Source organism: Notothenia rossii, assembly GCF_949606895.1.
Source record: "Notothenia rossii genome assembly, chromosome: 5".
Lineage (NCBI taxonomy): Eukaryota > Metazoa > Chordata > Actinopteri > Perciformes > Nototheniidae > Notothenia > Notothenia rossii.
Window position 1 is genome coordinate 38,256,276 of NC_136903.1, and position 19,203 is coordinate 38,275,478.

General features: G+C 41.1%; 1 protein-coding gene across 2 annotated transcripts; it reads right to left on the reverse strand.

Annotated features, from left to right (window-relative positions):
- Positions 1 to 37: 37 nt before the first annotated feature.
- On the reverse strand, positions 38 to 14,582 carry fam169b (family with sequence similarity 169 member B). 2 transcript variants are annotated; one of them, XM_079680337.1, is made up of 9 exons: positions 14,377 to 14,582; positions 12,790 to 12,936; positions 12,334 to 12,436; positions 12,175 to 12,260; positions 10,805 to 10,967; positions 9,901 to 10,083; positions 8,799 to 8,924; positions 8,654 to 8,718; positions 38 to 730 (listed from the first exon to the last, which is right to left on the reverse strand). In XM_079680337.1, the coding sequence occupies exons 2-9, from the start codon at positions 12,913 to 12,915 to the stop codon at positions 419 to 421; spliced, it is 1,164 nt and encodes a 387-aa protein (XP_079536463.1). In that variant the 5' UTR covers positions 12,916 to 12,936; positions 14,377 to 14,582; the 3' UTR covers positions 38 to 418. The 2 variants fall into 2 exon arrangements, with proteins under 2 accessions (XP_079536463.1, XP_079536462.1); XM_079680336.1 differs by having other exon boundaries at positions 14,331 to 14,580.
- Between the last annotated feature and the right edge of the window lie 4,621 nt (positions 14,583 to 19,203).

The window sequence follows — 19,203 nt, forward strand, 5'->3', positions numbered from 1 at the left end:
GGGAAACATCAAAGATAACTCACATGACAGCACAACATCATGTGAGGCCAGGTGTTTGCCCCATGGCAGAGTACTTTATGCGAAAACTCACACCCTACAAAGAACAATGGAATATACAGATAACCCCTATCATAAATTCCTTCCACTCATTCTCTCTTCCTGTAGTGTCATAAAACCCCCTTGTCCAAACACATCTTTTTATCACACATACATTTAAATGCCATTTCCAGGATGCAGCAGTTTCCATTTCATTAGGATTACACTGTATTAAGCTTTAATACCATAATTGCCATAACAGTCCTTTCAATGAATCCATATCTCAGCCTAGAAAGTTAAAGTTGTAAAGGTCACCTAGGTACAGGAGGACAGAGCAGCCTCCTCTGTATACTGTAAACAGTTTTCTACTGTGTCTGTATTCTCATGTCCTTCCAATTCGTTTGGCATTCCTTCGTGCTTCCTCTACCTCTCCAGGCTCTGCAGATACAGAGGGTTTAGGTTTCAGGGCTTGTTTTGTGTTGAGGGACTGTGGGGGTCTGCAGGGAGGTCCAGAGTCCAGATCTTCAGCGTGGGCTGCAGGACAACATCCTGTTCCAGAGACACTGCTGCTGGGGGAGCGTCCTGCTCGTCGCTGAGCACAGAGCTCCAGTTGTTGTGCAGAGGAGCCCGTCACCAGTGGAGCGTCCACATCAGAGCAGCTCTCTGGGGTCAGGTCCGGCCTGCAATCACTGCTCTGTATTAGATACAAAAAAAGGAAAGTCTGAGATGTAACCTCCCGAAGACTACCTAATCACTGTCAGTAGGCATGGGCGGTATCATTTTTTTCATACCGTCATACCTTGCTGACATCATACCGTGGTATACGGTATATGGTATACGACATCATACCGTGGTATACGGTATATTCAGAATTCTTATCAGAATTCTCTGAGTTTTTATCAGCTTTGGTACTTAAAACAGATAAAGTAATTATCGTAGGTGACTTTAATATTCATGTTGACGATGATAAAAATAGCCTTACTGTTGCATTTAACTCTATATTAGATTCTGTTGGTTTCTGTCAGAGTGTAAATAAACCAACCCACTGCTATAATCACACTCTTGACCTTGTTCTGACTTATGGTATTGAAATTGAGCAACTATTAGTCGAACCGCATAATCCTGCTTTATCCGACCATTTCTTAGTAACTTTTGAAGTACTGTTACTAGACTACAAAGCATTAGCCAAAAGCTCCTGCAGCAGAAACCTATCTGTTAGTGCTATAGCCAAATTTAAGGAAGAGATTCCACCAATACTTAACTCGATAGCATGTCTGCATGTAGGGGAGGAAACTTATACAAAATGTACACCACCCCAAATTGATCATGTTGTTGATAGTGCTACAGATGCGCTGCGAATAAAATTAGACTCTGTTGCTCCTTTGAAAAAGAAGAAAATAAAACAACATAGATTAGCTCCATGGCATAATGCCGAAACCCGCAAAATAAAGCAAAAGTCGAGACAACTTGAAAGGATATGGCGTTCCACTAAACTTGAAGAATCTCGTTTAATTTGGCATATTACTCTCAATGAATATAAGAAAGCACTGCGTAAAGCGAGAGCAGCATACTACTCTTCATTAATAGATGAGAATAAGAATAATGCAAGATTTCTTTTCAGCACTGTAGCCAGGCTGACAGAGAGCCACAGCTCGACTGAGCCTTCTATTCCCATAGCACTCAGTAGTAATGATTTTATGTGCTTTTTTAACGATAAAATTGTTACTCTTAGAAACAAAATCAATGACCTCTTGCCTTTGACCAGTATAGTGTTATCAACAGCTCCCGGAAACGTAAGTTCTAATAATATTACACTAGATAGTAAACTAGAATGCTTTTCAGCCATAAACCTTGAACAATTAAATTCAATGATTCTCTCTTCTAAACCATCAACGTGTATCTTAGACCCGATTCCAACTAAGCTGTTAAAAGAAGTTTTTCCATTAATTAGCACTTCTTTATTAAATATTATGAATATGTCTTTATTATCAGGCTATGTTCCAAAATCATTCAAAGTAGCAGTGATAAAACCGCTTCTTAAAAAGCACAACCTCGATCCAGAGGTTTTAGCCAACTATAGACCTATTTCTAATCTTCCGTTCCTCTCAAAAATTCTTGAGAAAGCAGTCGCAAAACAGCTGTGTGATTACTTAAAAAACTATGATTTATTTGAAGATTTTCAGTCTGGCTTTAGAACACAACATAGCACAGAGACAGCTCTGGTTAAAGTCACAAATGACATTCTAATAGCCTCAGACAAGGGACTTGTCTCTATTCTTGTCTTACTCGATCTTAGTGCTGCATTTGATACTATCGACCATGATATCCTATTGCAAAGACTAGAGCACTTAGTTGGCATACAGGGAACTGCTTTAGGCTGGTTTAGGTCTTATCTATCTGAACGCTCTCAGTTTGTACGTGTCAACGATGAATCTTCCATGCAAACCAAAGTTAGCCATGGAGTGCCACAGGGCTCAGTGCTTGGACCTATTTTGTTCACCCTATATATGCTTCCGTTAGGCAATATTATAAGGAATCATTCTGTAAACTTTCATTGTTATGCGGATGATACTCAACTATATTTATCAATCAAGCCTGATGAAATTAATCATCTAAATAAAATTCAAGACTGCCTCAAGGACTTAAAAACGTGGATGACCTTAAATTTTTTGATGTTAAACACGACCAAAACTGAAGTTATTGTACTTGGCCCGAAGAATCTACGAAACAAATTATCTAAAGATATATTAACTATGGATGGCATTAATTTGGCCTCCAGTGAGACTGTAAGGAATCTTGGTGTTATATTTGATCAGGATTTATCCTTTAACGCCCACATAAAATCAATTTCAAGGACCGCCTACTTCCATCTACGTAACATTGCAAAAATCAGGCATATCTTGCCTCAAAACGATGCAGAGAAACTAGTCCATGCATTTGTTACTTCAAGGCTGGATTATTGTAACTCCTTATTATCAGGGTGTACCAAGAAGTCAGTCAAGTCGCTTCAGCTGATTCAAAATGCTGCAGCTCGTGTACTAACCAGAGTTAGGAAAAGGGACCACATTACTCCTGTTCTGGCTGCCTTACACTGGCTCCCTATAGAACACAGGATAGAATTTAAAATTCTTCTTCTCGCCTACAAAGCCCTTAATGGGCAGGCGCCATCTTACCTTAAAGAACTCATTATACCCTATTGTCCTACTAGGGCATTGCGTTCCAAGAATGCAGGGTTGTTGGTTGTTCCTAGAGTCTCTAAAAGTACAATGGGAGCCAGAGCCTTTTCTTATCAAGCTCCACTTTTGTGGAATCAGCTTCCAGTTTGTGTTCGGACGGCAGACACCCTATCCGTTTTTAAGAGTGCGCTTAAGACTTTCCTTTTTGATAAAGCTTATAGTTAGGGCTGATTAGATTCAGCCCCTAGTTTTGCTGATATAGGCTTAGTTTGTCGGGGGACATCTTACTTCTTCCTTCTCTCTGTCTATACCTGTGTACTCTCATGTTCCGATTAACCCAGCTTCCCCAAATTTCTTTCTTTTGGTGTCTATATACGCCGGGATCCGGAGTCATGGATGATCCTGCGGTCCTGTGTCATGGATTGCGAGTCCTGGATCTTGAGTCGTGGCTGCGGTCCTGGATCATAAGTCCTGGATGGATATCCTCGTGGATTCATCTTCTTATTATACACACATGCATTTCAAAACATTTGGACTACCTATGTTGCAAATGTATTATCTTTTCAATTTACACACGGCATCTATTGCACGTCTGTCCGTCCTGGGAGAGGGATCCCTCCTCTGTTGCTCTCCCTGAGGTTTCTCCCATTTTTCCCTTTAAACTGTGGGGTTTTCTCTGGAAGTTTTTCCTTGTACGATGTGAGGGTCTAAGGACAGAGGGTGTCGTATTGTCATACTGATATTCTGTACAAACTGTGAAGTCCACTGAGACAAATGTAACATTTGTGATATTGGGCTATATAAATAAACATTGATTGATATGACGGTATCAGTCCCAATTTAAGGGGTAATTTCTCCCCCAAAATTTTTTTTTACTCACTATATCAACAGCCCCACCAAAAATATTTTTCACCAGCTGCCACTGACAGTATGACTTGGGTCGACTTGAGTGAGGTGGCGTTCGGCGGCAAATAGATGTTTCGAACGGTATATTATATGTTCGGTGTAAAATGCAGCCCGAGCCGGTAGACGCCCGCAAAGTGCCGCGACGTGCGCGCAAGTGCAAAACAAGGGCTGCATACATGACACATTGTGCAAATAGCACATTTTGAGATCGGATACAGGACGCGTTTGTAGATGTCCGACGTTGTTTCCATTGTGAGCTAAGTTAACTATATCATCATACATAAACATTTTCCAGGAGTAAATACTTGACTTATTGAATAAAGTTTGCTATATTCACTAACTAGTTTGGCAATATTATTCCGTGCATGTGTTAAAAACCTTATTTCCATTTGATTCATTGGATTACTCGCGTGAATGTTTAGCACGTAAATGCTTTCGTTTTTAAAACCGTCCGACTTCGACTACAAAACCATCAACCAGTTGCATAGGATTAAAAAATGTCAACACTCACTCACCCCGTCTTAAACATTCCCAAAGAAGTGCCTCTGTCTCTCGTTGTGGTGGATGAAGTCACTGGCAACGAGTAAACCCAAAATAGTCCCAAACAGGAGCAGAGGCATTTTTCTTTTTTACTAGTTGTCCGAGTTCGGGGCCGGCAAATGCTGCCGCCATCTTGCTCAGCTCAACTCTGTGCTGAGCTCTGAGAGCGGGAAAGACGGACTGCCCTCCCCTGCCCTCTGCTGGCGCATGCTGTGCATTACAACCAATGTCATCCCTGTCAAAACTCTGTGTCAGTGTAATAGAATGAAACGCATCTGTGATTTGGCGCACAGTCTGTGACGTCACGGTATTGAAAATCATACCGACGGTATTTCGAAATACCCTGGTATACCGTAATACCGTCATACCGCCCAAGCCTAACTGTCAGCGTTAGTCTTTTAGACAGACTGAACCTCAAACTCCGATGAAACGAGCCTCACTGTGTCTGTTCTTGGCAGGCCCGTTTCTATGTGCTGTACATCAGGCCCAGCCGCGTCCACCAGAGGAAGTTCAATGCCAGCGGGAAGGAGGTGGAGCCGAACTTCAGCGACACCAAGAAGTAACCCTTCTTGGTGTCCTAACCCTAACCCTTCTAGCCCTAACCCTAACCCACTTCCAACCAAAAGAGATTCATGCAAAGTGAACAGAAACAAACACCAATATGTTCTACTCTGTTAAAGCTCATGATTGTTGGTTTTCCATTGTTGGACGTGTTGATTCCACTCAAGCTTCATTTTTGGGACTGTGCATTGTAGTGTCTATGCCAAACAAGAAAAACTGCATTCACCGGTTCAAAACAAAGCATTATTTGAAAGGACCCTATTTTGTTTTCCCTTCCCTGTAGTGGGGAGTCCCCAATGTTCTCTACAGAGGGAGTTGTTTTGCATGAGATTCAATCAGAATTAGAAAGGTATTGGAGACAAAAATCTACTTTGATTGGGATGAACTTTTTGTAAACCCAAAAACAAAATACCAGTATTTGGAACACTGAGTGTAAATTCTAGAAAAGTCATGACAAGAAAATGGCATAAACTGGACTCAGAAGATGGTTCAATATTATACACAACATCTTAGTGATGGAAAGAATCACTTCCTTCTAGAGCAGGGGTGGGCAATTATTTTTTCCATGGGGCCACATGAGAAACAAAAAATATTGTGGAGGGCCGGGCCAAAAGGCTGAACTCAATTCTGCATAATATTAATTGTATTTCTTTATAAAAAGCAGTAAATAGCATTGTTTTGACAAGCTGGTAAGAGTATATGTTATAGTTGAGCAATGAAAAAGTGAGGTTGCCTTACAAAAAATGTAATTTATTCAATCAAATTTCCCAAAACAATGGTAAACAAAATGTGAACGTTTTTCACCATTTCTGACTCATATTAGTGAACATTTTCAGTCGCATTCACTACAAAACACATTTTGAGTTTCGTATACTGTTGGAAAGTTGTGTAAAGGTTCTTAGCATTCTTAAGACATCACAACATTGTCTTTGTGCTCCAAACATTCAGCAAGATACATCATATTGAACTGTCACTGAACATCACTGAACTGTGATTTTGAGAAAAGGCTTCCAAAGAAAGTGTCCCAGTTCACTGCTAGTTGGTTCCTTTACATGCCTACATTTGTAGTCTAACCACCTCATTTGGTGTTTTTAAGTTCTTTTTTCTTGTTCAGTGAGAGAAATCTAGTCTCTGCTGGGCTTTAACGAGTACATCGAAGTCAGGTTGAATGTCTGAGGTGGAGATGCGAAGCACAGCTGACAGATGATCATCAGTGAGAGAGGATCTATACCTGGATTTCATAAACTTCATCTTTGAAAATGTTTGTTCACATATGTAGGTAGAGCCAAAGAGAACCAACATCTTCTGAGCATGTCTCCTCATGTTTGGAAAGTTCTCCTCCTCGAGAGAAGAGTAGAAATCCAGCAGAGATCCTGACTTAAAGCGCTCTGCCAGTACTGCATCAGACTGCAGGTCAATGAGTTCCAGTTGAACATCACTGGGTGCATTATCCATACTGCAGGTAAAGGGAGAGGAAATCATGAGCATTTCATCCTCGATTGTTCGGAGATCTTCAAATCGCCTTGAAAACTCACCATGCAATGCTCCTAACATGGATGAGTACCTGCGGAGGTGATCAGCTGATGGTGTGACTTCTTTCAGGGTTTGCATGTGAGTGAGAGTGTTGCTCTCCAGTTGGCTTGAAAGAAACTGCATCTTTCTCATGAAAGCCTTCACCAGGCTGTGCATTTCATGAACAAAAAGGCCCTTGCCTTGCAGTTTGGTGTTCAGTTCATTCATCAGTGCAGTCACATCAACAGCAAATGCAAAATCTGCCATCCAGTCCTCGTCTGAGAGCTCTGGGATGTCTTTGCCTTTCTTCTCACAAAACTCTTGAATCTCTGCTTTCAGGTCCCAAACTCTTTTTAGCACTTTGCCCAGGCTGAGCCATCTGACAGCTGTGTGGTAGCCGATGTCACTATGCTCAGTCTCATGCTCCTCCAAAAGTGCAACAAACTGTCTGTGATTCAATGCCCGTGCCCTGATGAAGTTTACTATTTTAGTAACAACATCAATAACATGGTGAATTTTTAGCACTGACTTGCACAACACATGTTGGTGTATAATACAATGCAAAAATACCAATTTCTGATCTGCGTCGATTTCAGTCACTTTATCTTGCATACGTTTCAAAAGTCCAACATTTTTACCTGTAAGATTTGGACAACCGTCTGTTGTGACACCTGCCAGTCTGTCCCATTTCAGTCCCAGCGTGTCCATGCACGCATTTACCTCCGTGAACAGATCGCTCCCTGTCGTCGTCCCTTTCATCGGCCGCATTGCTGCCAGCTCCTCCGTAATCTTGAAGTCCGGCGTTATCCCACGGACAAATACGAGTAACTGCGCTGTGTCGCGGACATCACAGCTCTCGTCCAAAGCCAAGGAGATAAAGTCAAAACTTGCCACTTCATGTTGCAGCTGAAGCTCCAGATTCCCCGCAATGTCCTCGATCCTTCTCGTCACGGTTCGCCTGGACAGCGGGACTTGCTCAAAGGCTTCTTTTTTTTCAGGGCATATTAGTGCTGCAGAGTCCACTAAGCACTCTTTGACAAACTCCCCCTCTGAGAATGGCTTACTGTGTTTAGCTATTTTGTGGGATATCACGAAGCTGGTCTTGGTTGCTGCATCCTTGGATGTGTGAAGCTTGGTAAAAAAGCCTTGCTGCTTTTGCAGCTTAGCTAGCAAAGCGTTCGATGTGCGCGCCCTTTCAGCATCAGTCAAGTTTTTGTATTTCTCCGCGTGTTTCGTCTCGTAATGCCGACTCAAATTGTAGTCCTTGAACACGGCGATCTGCTCCCCGCAAACTAAACACACGGCTTTACCTCCGACTTCAGTAAATAAATACTTAGCAGTCCAATTTTTATTGAAAACCCTACATTCGGCATCTACCTTTCTTTTTTTAGCATCAGCTGACATTTTTGAGCGCTAAAGTCGTCTTGTGACAATTATCCAATAACGCGCACGTCTTGATTTGACGTATTGCGTCATTATGTACGTGAATAAAAAAACAACTTCAAAATAAAAGCATTGCAGCTTTAGTCCATGCATGAGGTAAAATTAGAAAATGTTTATTTTGTAATTTCCAATTAACCTTACACGGGCCGTTCAGAGTCAACCAAAGGGCCGTATGTGGCCCGGGGGCCGTACAGTGCCCAGGTCTGTTCTAGAGGCTTCAGGAGAATACATTTGAGGAAGCTTTGAAAAAGTGGAAGCATTATATTTTCCCAGAGACACCTATCCTCTGCTTGAATATAGTACCTGTTTATGCTTTGGTTGTGTATAATTATACTGGAAAGAAACCTACGTGACGGATTACTACATAGATAAAAAATGATGATAATTGTTTTCATTTTTTAATATGAATACTCCATAATAATAACTCCAAATAAATAATTGCTTATTGAATCTCCAGGAATGTGATTTAGTTCACCCACCTTCAGAGAGGAGTTATTATTCCTCTGAGTGTCTCCTGATGTCGGACCACTCTCCTCCTTGATACCTAAGAGAACACAAGTTCATAGAACCAGATCAAGGATGTACACTAAACACTAAACAATGCTGATACATATCTGTGTGTACAAGAAGTGTAGCGTCCCAGCTGGATGCTGAGCCAGATGTTTCGTCGTTGGGTCCACCCCCCCGGAGCCTCCACCTCGTACAGACTCTCCAGATGTTCTTCATGCTGCTGCAGAAAACTCCTGCACACTGGAGGAGAGGACATGATGTATATGTTTAGACTTCTGGGTTTACTGCCATGAGAGATTCAAATAAACAATAACAGTGTGCATGTGGCTATGAGAGCTTCTAAGTCTTTTTACCTTGTGTTATTACCATATTTAAATAACCTTGGACAATTTGTATATATTGTACTTAACTCTAATTCATTGCATTTATATTTTATTTAAAAAAAATAACTTGCACTCTTGTATAATTTGTGGCTTTGGGCTTTGAATGTGTGTTTAAGGTATAGTCTAATGTTGAATGTTGCTGTGTGAGCTCAGATTTTTTATTTGTATTATTAATATTATTCTTATTAGGTACATAGTATCTTGTGTTCATATAACTTGTTTTAGTAAACTTAGCTGTTGCTATAATGGTGTATTTGAACATATTTTGTATATTGCTGATTGTATATATATATATATATATATATATGTGTGTATATATATATATATGTGTATATATATATATATATGTGTGTATATATATATATATGTGTATATATATGTGTGTATATATATATATATGTGTATATATATATATATGTGTATATATATATATATATATATATATATATATATATGTGTATATATATATATATATATTGCTGGGAACCGAGGAAAAAAACCGCTTCTATAACATTTTGTTTTTGGTATGCCAGCCATTTTGGATGAAAAGAGAGAGGAACTTCCCAGCATGCATTTTGAACCAATGACCTCTCACTGGAAAGACCAGGATGTCCTTTGTACAGTACATCAGGGATTGCTAGAGTAGCTCAAAAGAGTCAAAGGAGATGCATGTTAACAAAATGTCCACTACAGTTATTATATTATATTCTATAAATAATGATGTATTCTTCTGCCAAATATGACGACATCTCACCGAGATAAGAAATAACAGAATGCAGGGAATAGAAGCAGAATTGGATCATTTGGCTCTGATATAGAGAGGGTCAGCTGACCTGCCACCATGCTGGGGGACAGCGGAGCGCTGACTCCCAGGATCTCCTCTGTGGAGAAGGAGGAGCAGAAGTCCTCCAGCATGAGGAGCCCCAGGCCCCTCCTCCTCCAGCCCCTCCTCACCAGCAGCGTGTCCAGAGCAGGCAGCAGGTAGCAGCGGCTGCTCCAGCCGTCACACAGGCTGCCTGAACAGAGAACCACCACAGAGGAAGAGTCAGGCTCTGCAGGACACAGCTCTACCTGTACAGGAGGCCTGCCAGCCCTGTAGGAAACCCTCCAACATCATCAGGAACTAAAGAGGGAATCATTTAGGCACAAAGAAGCCAAATCATCCAATATATTACAACAAATTCAACAAAGAAAGTATTTTGTTTATCAAAATTGTGTTTGTTATTAAATGCTACTAGATGGTACAATATTAACGAATGCAATTTATATTAATAATATAACACATATGGAGGACATTTTTCTGAATAATGAGTACTTCTGATACTTTAAGTACATTTTGCTGATATAACTTTTGTACTTTTACGTAAGTGAGACTTTGAATGCAGGACTTTGACTTGTAGTGAAGTCATTTGACATTCATGTATTTTTACTTTGACTAAAGTAAAAAATCTGAATATTTCTTCAATCACTCAAACTAAGAAACACCAACCTGAACTCAGTTAAAACGTCTTGCTGTGGATAAACAAGAAGACATCTGGTTTGCATGTTGTTCTTGCATCATCTTCCCCAGTGTGTAATTCATACTCGTGGTTATGACCTCTTGTTGCTAGTAAAGCTATTGTTGATATGAATTTGTGTAACTTCCAAAACTTTGATTTTTCTTATTTTTAAAAAGTATTATTTGGCCCAATTTATCTGGTGCGATTGTGTTGCCATCGCTCTCCCCCCCCCCCCTACCTTTGTGTTTGATGGTGTAGAAGCCCACCGCCTGGCTGTCTCTCCACAGCAGCTTGCAGCTCTCTGTGCGGGGGTGCAGGGAGAACAACGTCTTCTCCTGAGGGGACCTCTCCAGCACCTGACTGAGCAGGAACACGATCACTCGCTCCATCAGTGACTGCACCTGCAGGACAACACACACATGGATCAGAGTAAACAGCATGGAACACACAACCCAAAAGAGGCTATTGTGCTTCTGGGGTTTTCCCTTTCCTGTAGTGTGTTCTTGTGAAGCTGACCGTTGAGCGGCCCGACCAAGCAAGGAGGCAGAGGCAGAGAGTTCCAATGCAACCCGGTGTGGGCATGTATTACTACTTGTGGTACATGACACAGCCTCAATCTTACTGGCCGTTTCTCAATCTCGAGGAAACTGGCTTCCAAGCCAATATTTCAAGGATGCTACGTCATCGAGTGCCGCCGAAGGACTGTTCCAATCTCCAGCATACTTGGAATTCCACGAGGCCGCGTCCTTGGTTTGGGGGTAATTCCGAGGCTGCACATGTGTAGACTCCGCGGTCTTAAAATACCCACAATGCTTCGCGCACGGACCAATTTCCCCAAATCTGTGGCGGAAAATGTAAGACGGGGCCTCTCATATGACGCACACTTGCTAGCCTGTTCCACTCTTCGTTTTCCGAATGCCAGGAAGGATTCTTGCCTCGCTTCTGAAGGAGGTGACTTGGAAGACATGTGCTACCAAGCAAGCATCCTCGCGATTGAGAAACGGCCACTGTCTCATGTGAACACAGTCACCAGCAACCAGGATCTCCCCCCCACACAAACAGGAAACACAGAGCCTAAATACATACAGACTAATCAACCAACAAGACACAGGTGAGGGGGGAGGAGACAACACAGGGCACCAGGTGAACACAATCAACAACAATGAAGCTATACAACCCGTAACGGAGGCTGAGATGTATGGGCCCAGAGATCACCTCCGTGACAGTTCTATAGGTTTGTGTGCAAAGGCTCAAATGTCCTGTTCCCCTCCCACACACTCCCCTCTCTGGTTTCAGACAGAGGGTGAAAAGACGTGCTGCAGCACAGGCAGTATGAGAACATGTCACAGTAGAGACACAGACTACACATAGGAAACCTGAAAGCAACATAGGGCCCCTTTCAATTACAAGATGATATATTTTGATTAGAATCTGTCAAATGATAGATAGATAAATAAAGTTAATTCTGTTAACAATGGTGCAGATGAATAGATTGCATAAACAGATGTTTGTTCCCACACTGTTCAGACCGGTAGAGGAAGCCTGGTGTGTGTATTACTGTGTGTTGTAGTGATGCTGACATACAAACAGATATGTAAAAGCACTTACCGAGATCAAGCCGTTTCTGTCCTGGCAGCATGTCCTCAACGCGTCGTCCACACTCCACCACTGGTCCTGCAGGTAGAGAGCCAGCACTGGAAGGGAGAGCACACAGAGTTAGGGTCTGTCTTCAGGGTGTCTGTGGGGGCGAGGGGGGGTCTTCCACACCTTGTGTTGGATCATTAGGAGGGTGCAGCGCCAGCAGCGTACAGTCGGACTGATCATCATCAAACAGCTGCAACCGCCTCACATTGTTTGCTGTGATCGCTACCTGAGGGGACAGAGAGACAACTTCAAAAGGCCCTATCCTGCTTTTAATAATAATGATGGGTTTCATTTGTAACGCACTTCATATTTGAAGTCAAATCCCGAAGTGCTACAAGCAGTGATGAACCTATGATGAACCTCCAGTAGAACCAAACTTGTGTGCAGATATTTGCCACCATGTAAGAAGTAATAGATGTAAAATATGTTGATAAGGGGGACAATTCTGCCTATATAGTAATGATATATTTTCAAAAAAGCATCATTATTATATTGCGCTTACTACAATTTGGATATCGCACTGGTCCATGTTCGGATTTTGATAAAAGTTTGATTATTGTGCAGGCCTTATTATCATACCTTTGAAGTGTGTGATAACTCAAACCACTCCTCATTGTGAGGTCCTGACTCCAGAGAGGAGAGGTAGAGTTCAGATACAGATGTCAGGTCAGTGTCCTCCACAGCTGGAAGGTCGACAGGATACATGTCCTCTCAGAGGGAATACAGCTGTTCAAGGGAAGTTTACACATTCACAACGGTTAAAAAACAAAACACACCAAACATATTCCTTGGATGTAATCTCAATGGGCCCTTTGGGGTGCCATGGCAACACACTTAAAAAGTGATCCCAACTAAATACATTTAGTGCATTTTACCCTTACAAGTGTCCCTTCACCGGACTCCTTTATCTCTTTGCCTTGTTGTACAAACAGAGTATTAACAGGAGGAGGACTCCATGACCTTTGACATACTTTTAGTTCATTCTAAGTAACGTTAGCCTATCTGTGCAGGTGGAGCTGCTTGTGGTTAAACATTAAAGGTGGGGTAGGTCATTTTGGAGAAACCAGCTTGAGTGCTCTAGAATTTGAAAATACACAGCCGGAAAAAATCTGCCACTGCCTTACAGAGACCCTCCTCCAACACACGAACGCGCACATGACCAATGAGGGCACGAGATAAGTTTGTGCACAGATGGAAGGCTGACAGGCAGGTAGGCCATCCAGATATGTTAGCCGGGCCGGCTCAGATGATTGGTCGTGCTTTTTACAGTACTACGGCTTCCAGAGATACATTTTTTTAAATGTATTTATTGTCAAAGCATTTCATGTATTCATTGCTATCGGGATGTTAAGAGCATTCCATGGAATATGACAAAAAGTGTTTCTGAAATAAATTACATACCTCACAATGTGCATGTTTGGTGGATGCTTAGTGTCTCAATTAAGGATTATTTATACTTCATTACTTCAATGAAGTACATTTACTCAAGTACTGTACTTAAGTAGTATCTTAAGTTACTTTCTATAAAACCACAACTTGAAATACACTTTTCAAAATGACTACAATGTCTCTTTGAACTTTGGACACAGCCAGGCTACCCGTGTATTTTACCTGAGTATTGTCATGTTATGCCACTTTCTTCTATTCCACCATATTTTCAAAGATAATGTTGTACTTTTCTTTACTTATATCTGAGATTTGAATTGTAGCCTATGTGCTGTATTTTGTGTTGATCTGCCCATGGACTGAAGATGGAAATGAGCAAACTGCTATAATCTGGTACAAAGCATCTTATCTCTTTGAGATGTATGTTCTTTTTGTACATGGTCCCTGACAACTAAACCAATAAACTAAACTAAACCTTACAGGACTTTAACTTCTAACAGTGTTTGTACTTTTACTAAAGTAATAAAAGAATAGTGTTGTGAGGTTCTTAAGAGACTTCACAGCAGGGCAGCACTGATATAACAACATTACTGTGACAGATATGAGTAGTGTTAACATGTGTACTTTGAACTGCTAACTCACTAAATGCTAACAATAACAATAACAACATGTCATGATAACATAGCGTTACCCATACACCCTCGCAGGACAACACGGTGTCAACATGGACTTACTTTACGACTGAATAAGTAATAAATTAGAAAAGTTGTTGACGCTGACCGGGGAGAAGTGTTCTGTCTAGTAATGTTACGTATTGCGCCGAGGCTTCGGAGTGTGTGTCGAGTAATCCCCGAAGCTTTTTGTGAAGCTTGTATCGTTTTGCATAATATCTATGTCGTTTTGGGCCAGTGACGTCATCGATGACAAACGAAGCCTCGCTGCCTGTCGATACCAGGTGACTAGGGCTCTGCACGTGACTGCTTCAGGAAGCGAATCAGATGGATGCGCGCCCCCCTCTGTCGCTACGTCACTTCGTCCGCGTGCAAGCTCCGTCAGGGTGACCGGAAGCAGAGGAGGTGGACTTCAAAATGTGAGTATACGATTTCAGAATCAGAATACCTTTATTCTTCCCACAGAAGATAAATGTACATTGTTACAGCAAAAGTGAAGATAGGGACAAACAAATAAAACACTATTAGAAAGAGAATAGCCTACACACAATTTATATATATATATATATATATATTTATATATATATATATAAAAAATAAAAATAAATAAATAAAACAACATCAGTATTTATTTATACTAAGGCCATACTGTTTTCATGGTATAACAAGTTAATGTAACAAAAGCTTCCAAATATATGTTAACTGTGTTCTGGATTAATGCAATGTAATGGCAAGCATTCTTTATATAGAATAAACAAAGTATTTATTTGTGCATTATCTAAATTTCGGTCTGTTTTGTTCTTGAAGTATTTGCTAATCTCTCCATTGATACATACACCCCTCCAGACATGTTTTAAAATATGGGTTGTATGTTTAAAAAATATATATATTTGTGTGTGATGAAAAAAGGCTTGAGAAAAGAGACTAGAATGATTACCATTATATCTCATCCATCGCTCTTTTTAAAATCTAGAATTCATAAATAAATATGCAAAACATGTTCATTAGACACAAGACATTTCTCAATGATCTGGAAAGCACATTTTCAAGACTCAAAATCAATTTTGGTGAATATTTATACTGTATAATAGTAACGTTATTGAAGATGATGCCATGTTTATTGAAGATGTTACATTAGAAATATTCACCAAAATTATTCAAAAGCACATTCTTCCAAACTCTCTGCTGTAGTATGAGCAACAGGAGACTATTGATGTGTGTAGTGAGTTTGGTAGAAATATAGCCTACTGTATAAATGTGAAGTGATTGAATATTATTGTATTATCTTTTTTCGGAGTTGCCCTTTGCAGATGGTCCCTGAGCACTCGTTTCTTCTCCAATGTAATTGTAAGATTTCTTCTCCAATGTAAATGTAAGAGACCAATGTAATGTGTCCAGTTTGGAGGACAGCACGTATTGGCTTTTTAAAAAAAATCAAAATGTGATTGTAGTTCGTTGTCAACCTTACCACAGTACTTAGGAGACGTACTTTTTTTCTGAACCACAGTTTTGTTCATGAGTTATTGATCCGTGAAATCTGAATCTGCCAATATCGTTCCAACTTTACTCAACTCGGTCAGGAGCTGTCAAACTCGACCCTAAAGCTGCTTACAGCCGGCCAACTAAAAGTTGTTTTCCGTTCACGTTGTCATTTTTAGACTCCTTCGCTTCTATGCTTGTGAATCCAAAAGCTGCGAGGCAAGGCTGTTTTCGTTTTGCCATATTTTTTATCACAAAGCCAGAGCCGGCATCACCTGCCGTAACCATAGCAACGTAAGTAGCGTAAAGAATGCAGCGCCGCCAAGTACAGATGGCAACACCCAGAAATATTCACAAATATAAAACAAATATACAGAAACTGTAATGAACAATAACTATTATTTATTTCAAAAAAATTTATTTACAGAAACTCAACATTTCTAATCTGTGTGACACAAATATGCACGATTGTTTTGGGCTCCCCCTATTTACCTCAAAGTCGGCCTTCAGGTGAGCTCCCTCCCTCTTCGCGGGAGCCAAGCTCCTCCTGGCTCCCCCCCATTTCGAACAGTGGTTAGAATGCTAACTTTTGGTGAATTTAGGAGAAATATACAGACGCAAATAGACAAACTATAGTAAAATAAACACTTAAATGTGTATTTTGTACGTTTTCCTTCCAAAACCCTGAAAGAAAACATTTTATGGAATCAAAATAGCACAACATCTCAACATTTACCAGTGCATGAAAAACGATGTTTTTGCCTGCCGTGTCTCGCCTTTAACACACAATTTATGCGGCTCGTATCGCTGACAGCCCGCCCGGCCAGGCACCGCGGTTTTTCTTTTTTTTTTAAGCGGCCCCCCTCCCCACTTTTGGCAGCACCCCCTGAGCAAAATGACTTCCCGCGGCTATGACGGTGACGATCCACTTTGATTCATTCAAACATTCGAAAATGCTTTCTGCTGCTGCGGACAAAAAAGCCAAACAACTCACGTTCAGCGAGGCATTAACCTCCAAAACCCTTTCGAGGGCTACAAGAAACGAAGTGAGTAGCCTACAAGATTGAAGCTAACGAGATAACGAACGAGTAAATTAAAACAGAATGAGGCGGAGAAGTGTGTGTGTGTGTGTGTGTGTGTGTGTGTGTGTGTGTGTGTGTGTGTGTGTGTGTGTGTGTGTGTGTGTGAGAGAGAGAGAGTGTGATTAAAAATAGCCCCATTGCTTTTACAATAAATAAACATTGAATGTGTTTAATTGAATAGGAAAGGGGTTTAACGTTAGTGGCAGGTTGTGTGTGAGAGAGAATAAATAAGACAGCCCAATATTTTAAAAAAAATCTATTATTTTTCGCAACTTTCCGTATATTTTGCAACTTCCTGCAATTTCACCGCATACAATCACATAAAACCCTTCATGTTTAATCACATAAAACCCTTCATGTTTAATCGCATAATCAAGGACTTTAGCACGCATAATCAAGGATTTTAGCCCGCATAATCAAGGATTTTTGCCCGTGTTTTTATGGAGGGTCTAATAGCCGCTGCAATGAGCACAAATCATTTATGGAATCTCATGTGATCTCTAAATGAATATAGAAATACGCTGAATTAAATTTTTTAATATAACACTATGGAAACTGTGAACACCTTTACCCTCCACGCGAACGCGCAAACGGAGGGGTAGTGTGTAGAGGTAGGGTGTAGGGGGCGGTTTGGGATTGGGCCTTATTCTCCGTCGGGACTTCCTGCAACAACACCACGCCGTTATCGTGATTCTGATTGGCCAGAAGACCTTAGCAAAGACGTTTTATTGAGAAGACGATCACTACGTGACAAAAGTTTTCAAAACCGCTTCTAGTCTTCGGCATTTCCAGTCGTGGCTACTGAAATCAATCTTACTAGCTGCTGTCTGTGCAATTTACTCGGCGCGAGTTTAGAGGACTTTTTTTTGCTCACTTTAACATAATTTTTCATGGTGGGGTAGGGGCGCGGGCAGGTGCTGAGGGCGCTGCAGCACCCCCGGCGGAAGGCAGGCGGAGCTGAGCTCCCCTGTCTGCAAATGTATGTTATTTGTATTTTGTATATTTATTTCATTTCATTGTGCCTGAGATTACATTTTATATTATATATTATTATTCTAATGATTCAGGGAAGAAAAATAAAAAAGATGTGGAAAAAAAAGTGTTTTGTTAGTCGGCTACTTTTAACGTGACGCACAACAATACAAGTCACTAGAGGTTTCTCAATACTCAAATTTCCCCTCCTCGACTCCTCGGTCCTCCGGTAGTGACCCGGAAATCAATTTCAGCGCGCCATTTTGAAGGACATCTCATTTCAATGCACTTCGAGGACCGAGCATCGAGCATCGAGGAGGCTCTCTGGAGGAGCTCTAACCGAGGAGACACTGATGGGTCCTCCACGGCTCCTCCACGGATGCATTTCCGGGAACGGTGGAGGCGTGACGCACGGCCGGACTTATCTCAGCCAATGACAGCTCTACATGCAACGCGATGTTTACAGTGAGAACAGCTGTGAGGTCTGTGCAGAAAGCAGAGCAGTGTGTACAATATATATCACTCAGTATAACAGGCCTACTACATTACTTTCTGTATTTGTATTCTGTAGTTTAGTAGATATCTACAAACAAAGAGTCGATATTGTTCTAAGACCATTGAGTGATTCACATAATAAAATACACAGCGGCTGGAGCCTGATTATGCTTTAGGAGCAGTAGGTGTGTGTAGTACAGTGTGTAGGTGTTTGAGACCTCAGAAATCGGGAGCATTTCAAAACCGGTGTGGGGGTCCAGTCTCTGATTGTGTTACATTATTATGAGAGTGCTCTCATACTTGTTTGATTCTGAAATTGTATATATTTATATAAATATATGTGTGTGTGTGTGTGTATATGTCCGCATCTGTAGCCTGTTATTGTCTCATTATACCGCACTGTCAATGAATTAAAAGTAAATATATATAAGTTGTCATGAACACATCTGTCCATCAGAGTGCTGCTGTGCCTCCTGTCATCATTAATGGACGTCTCTTTAAAATGACCGCTCAGAGGAGAGGAGTTCTCATTTCTCTAACCGCCTGCTTCCACTCCTCTTTCCTCGGTTCCCCTCCTCAGTCCTCCGCTCGCATCTCCTGTGGGCGGCACCAGGTCTCGAGGATAGGAGTCGAAGAGGGGAAATTTGAGTATTGAGAAACCTCTACTGACATGGCGCAAAAACATATCTCTAGAGTTTTTTCTCTCTATAACGCAAAATCTGCTAAATAATGTGCATAATCTGTATACTGGTCAATATCATGTTTGTGGTATTTGAATGATTATTTTATGGTTATTGTTGCTGCCGTCGTGCAAAATCTTTGTATGTAGCCAATAAATTCCACATTGTTGGTAAAATAATATTTTACATCATTGTAGTGTGTGTGTGTGTGTGTGTGCTCGCGCTTTT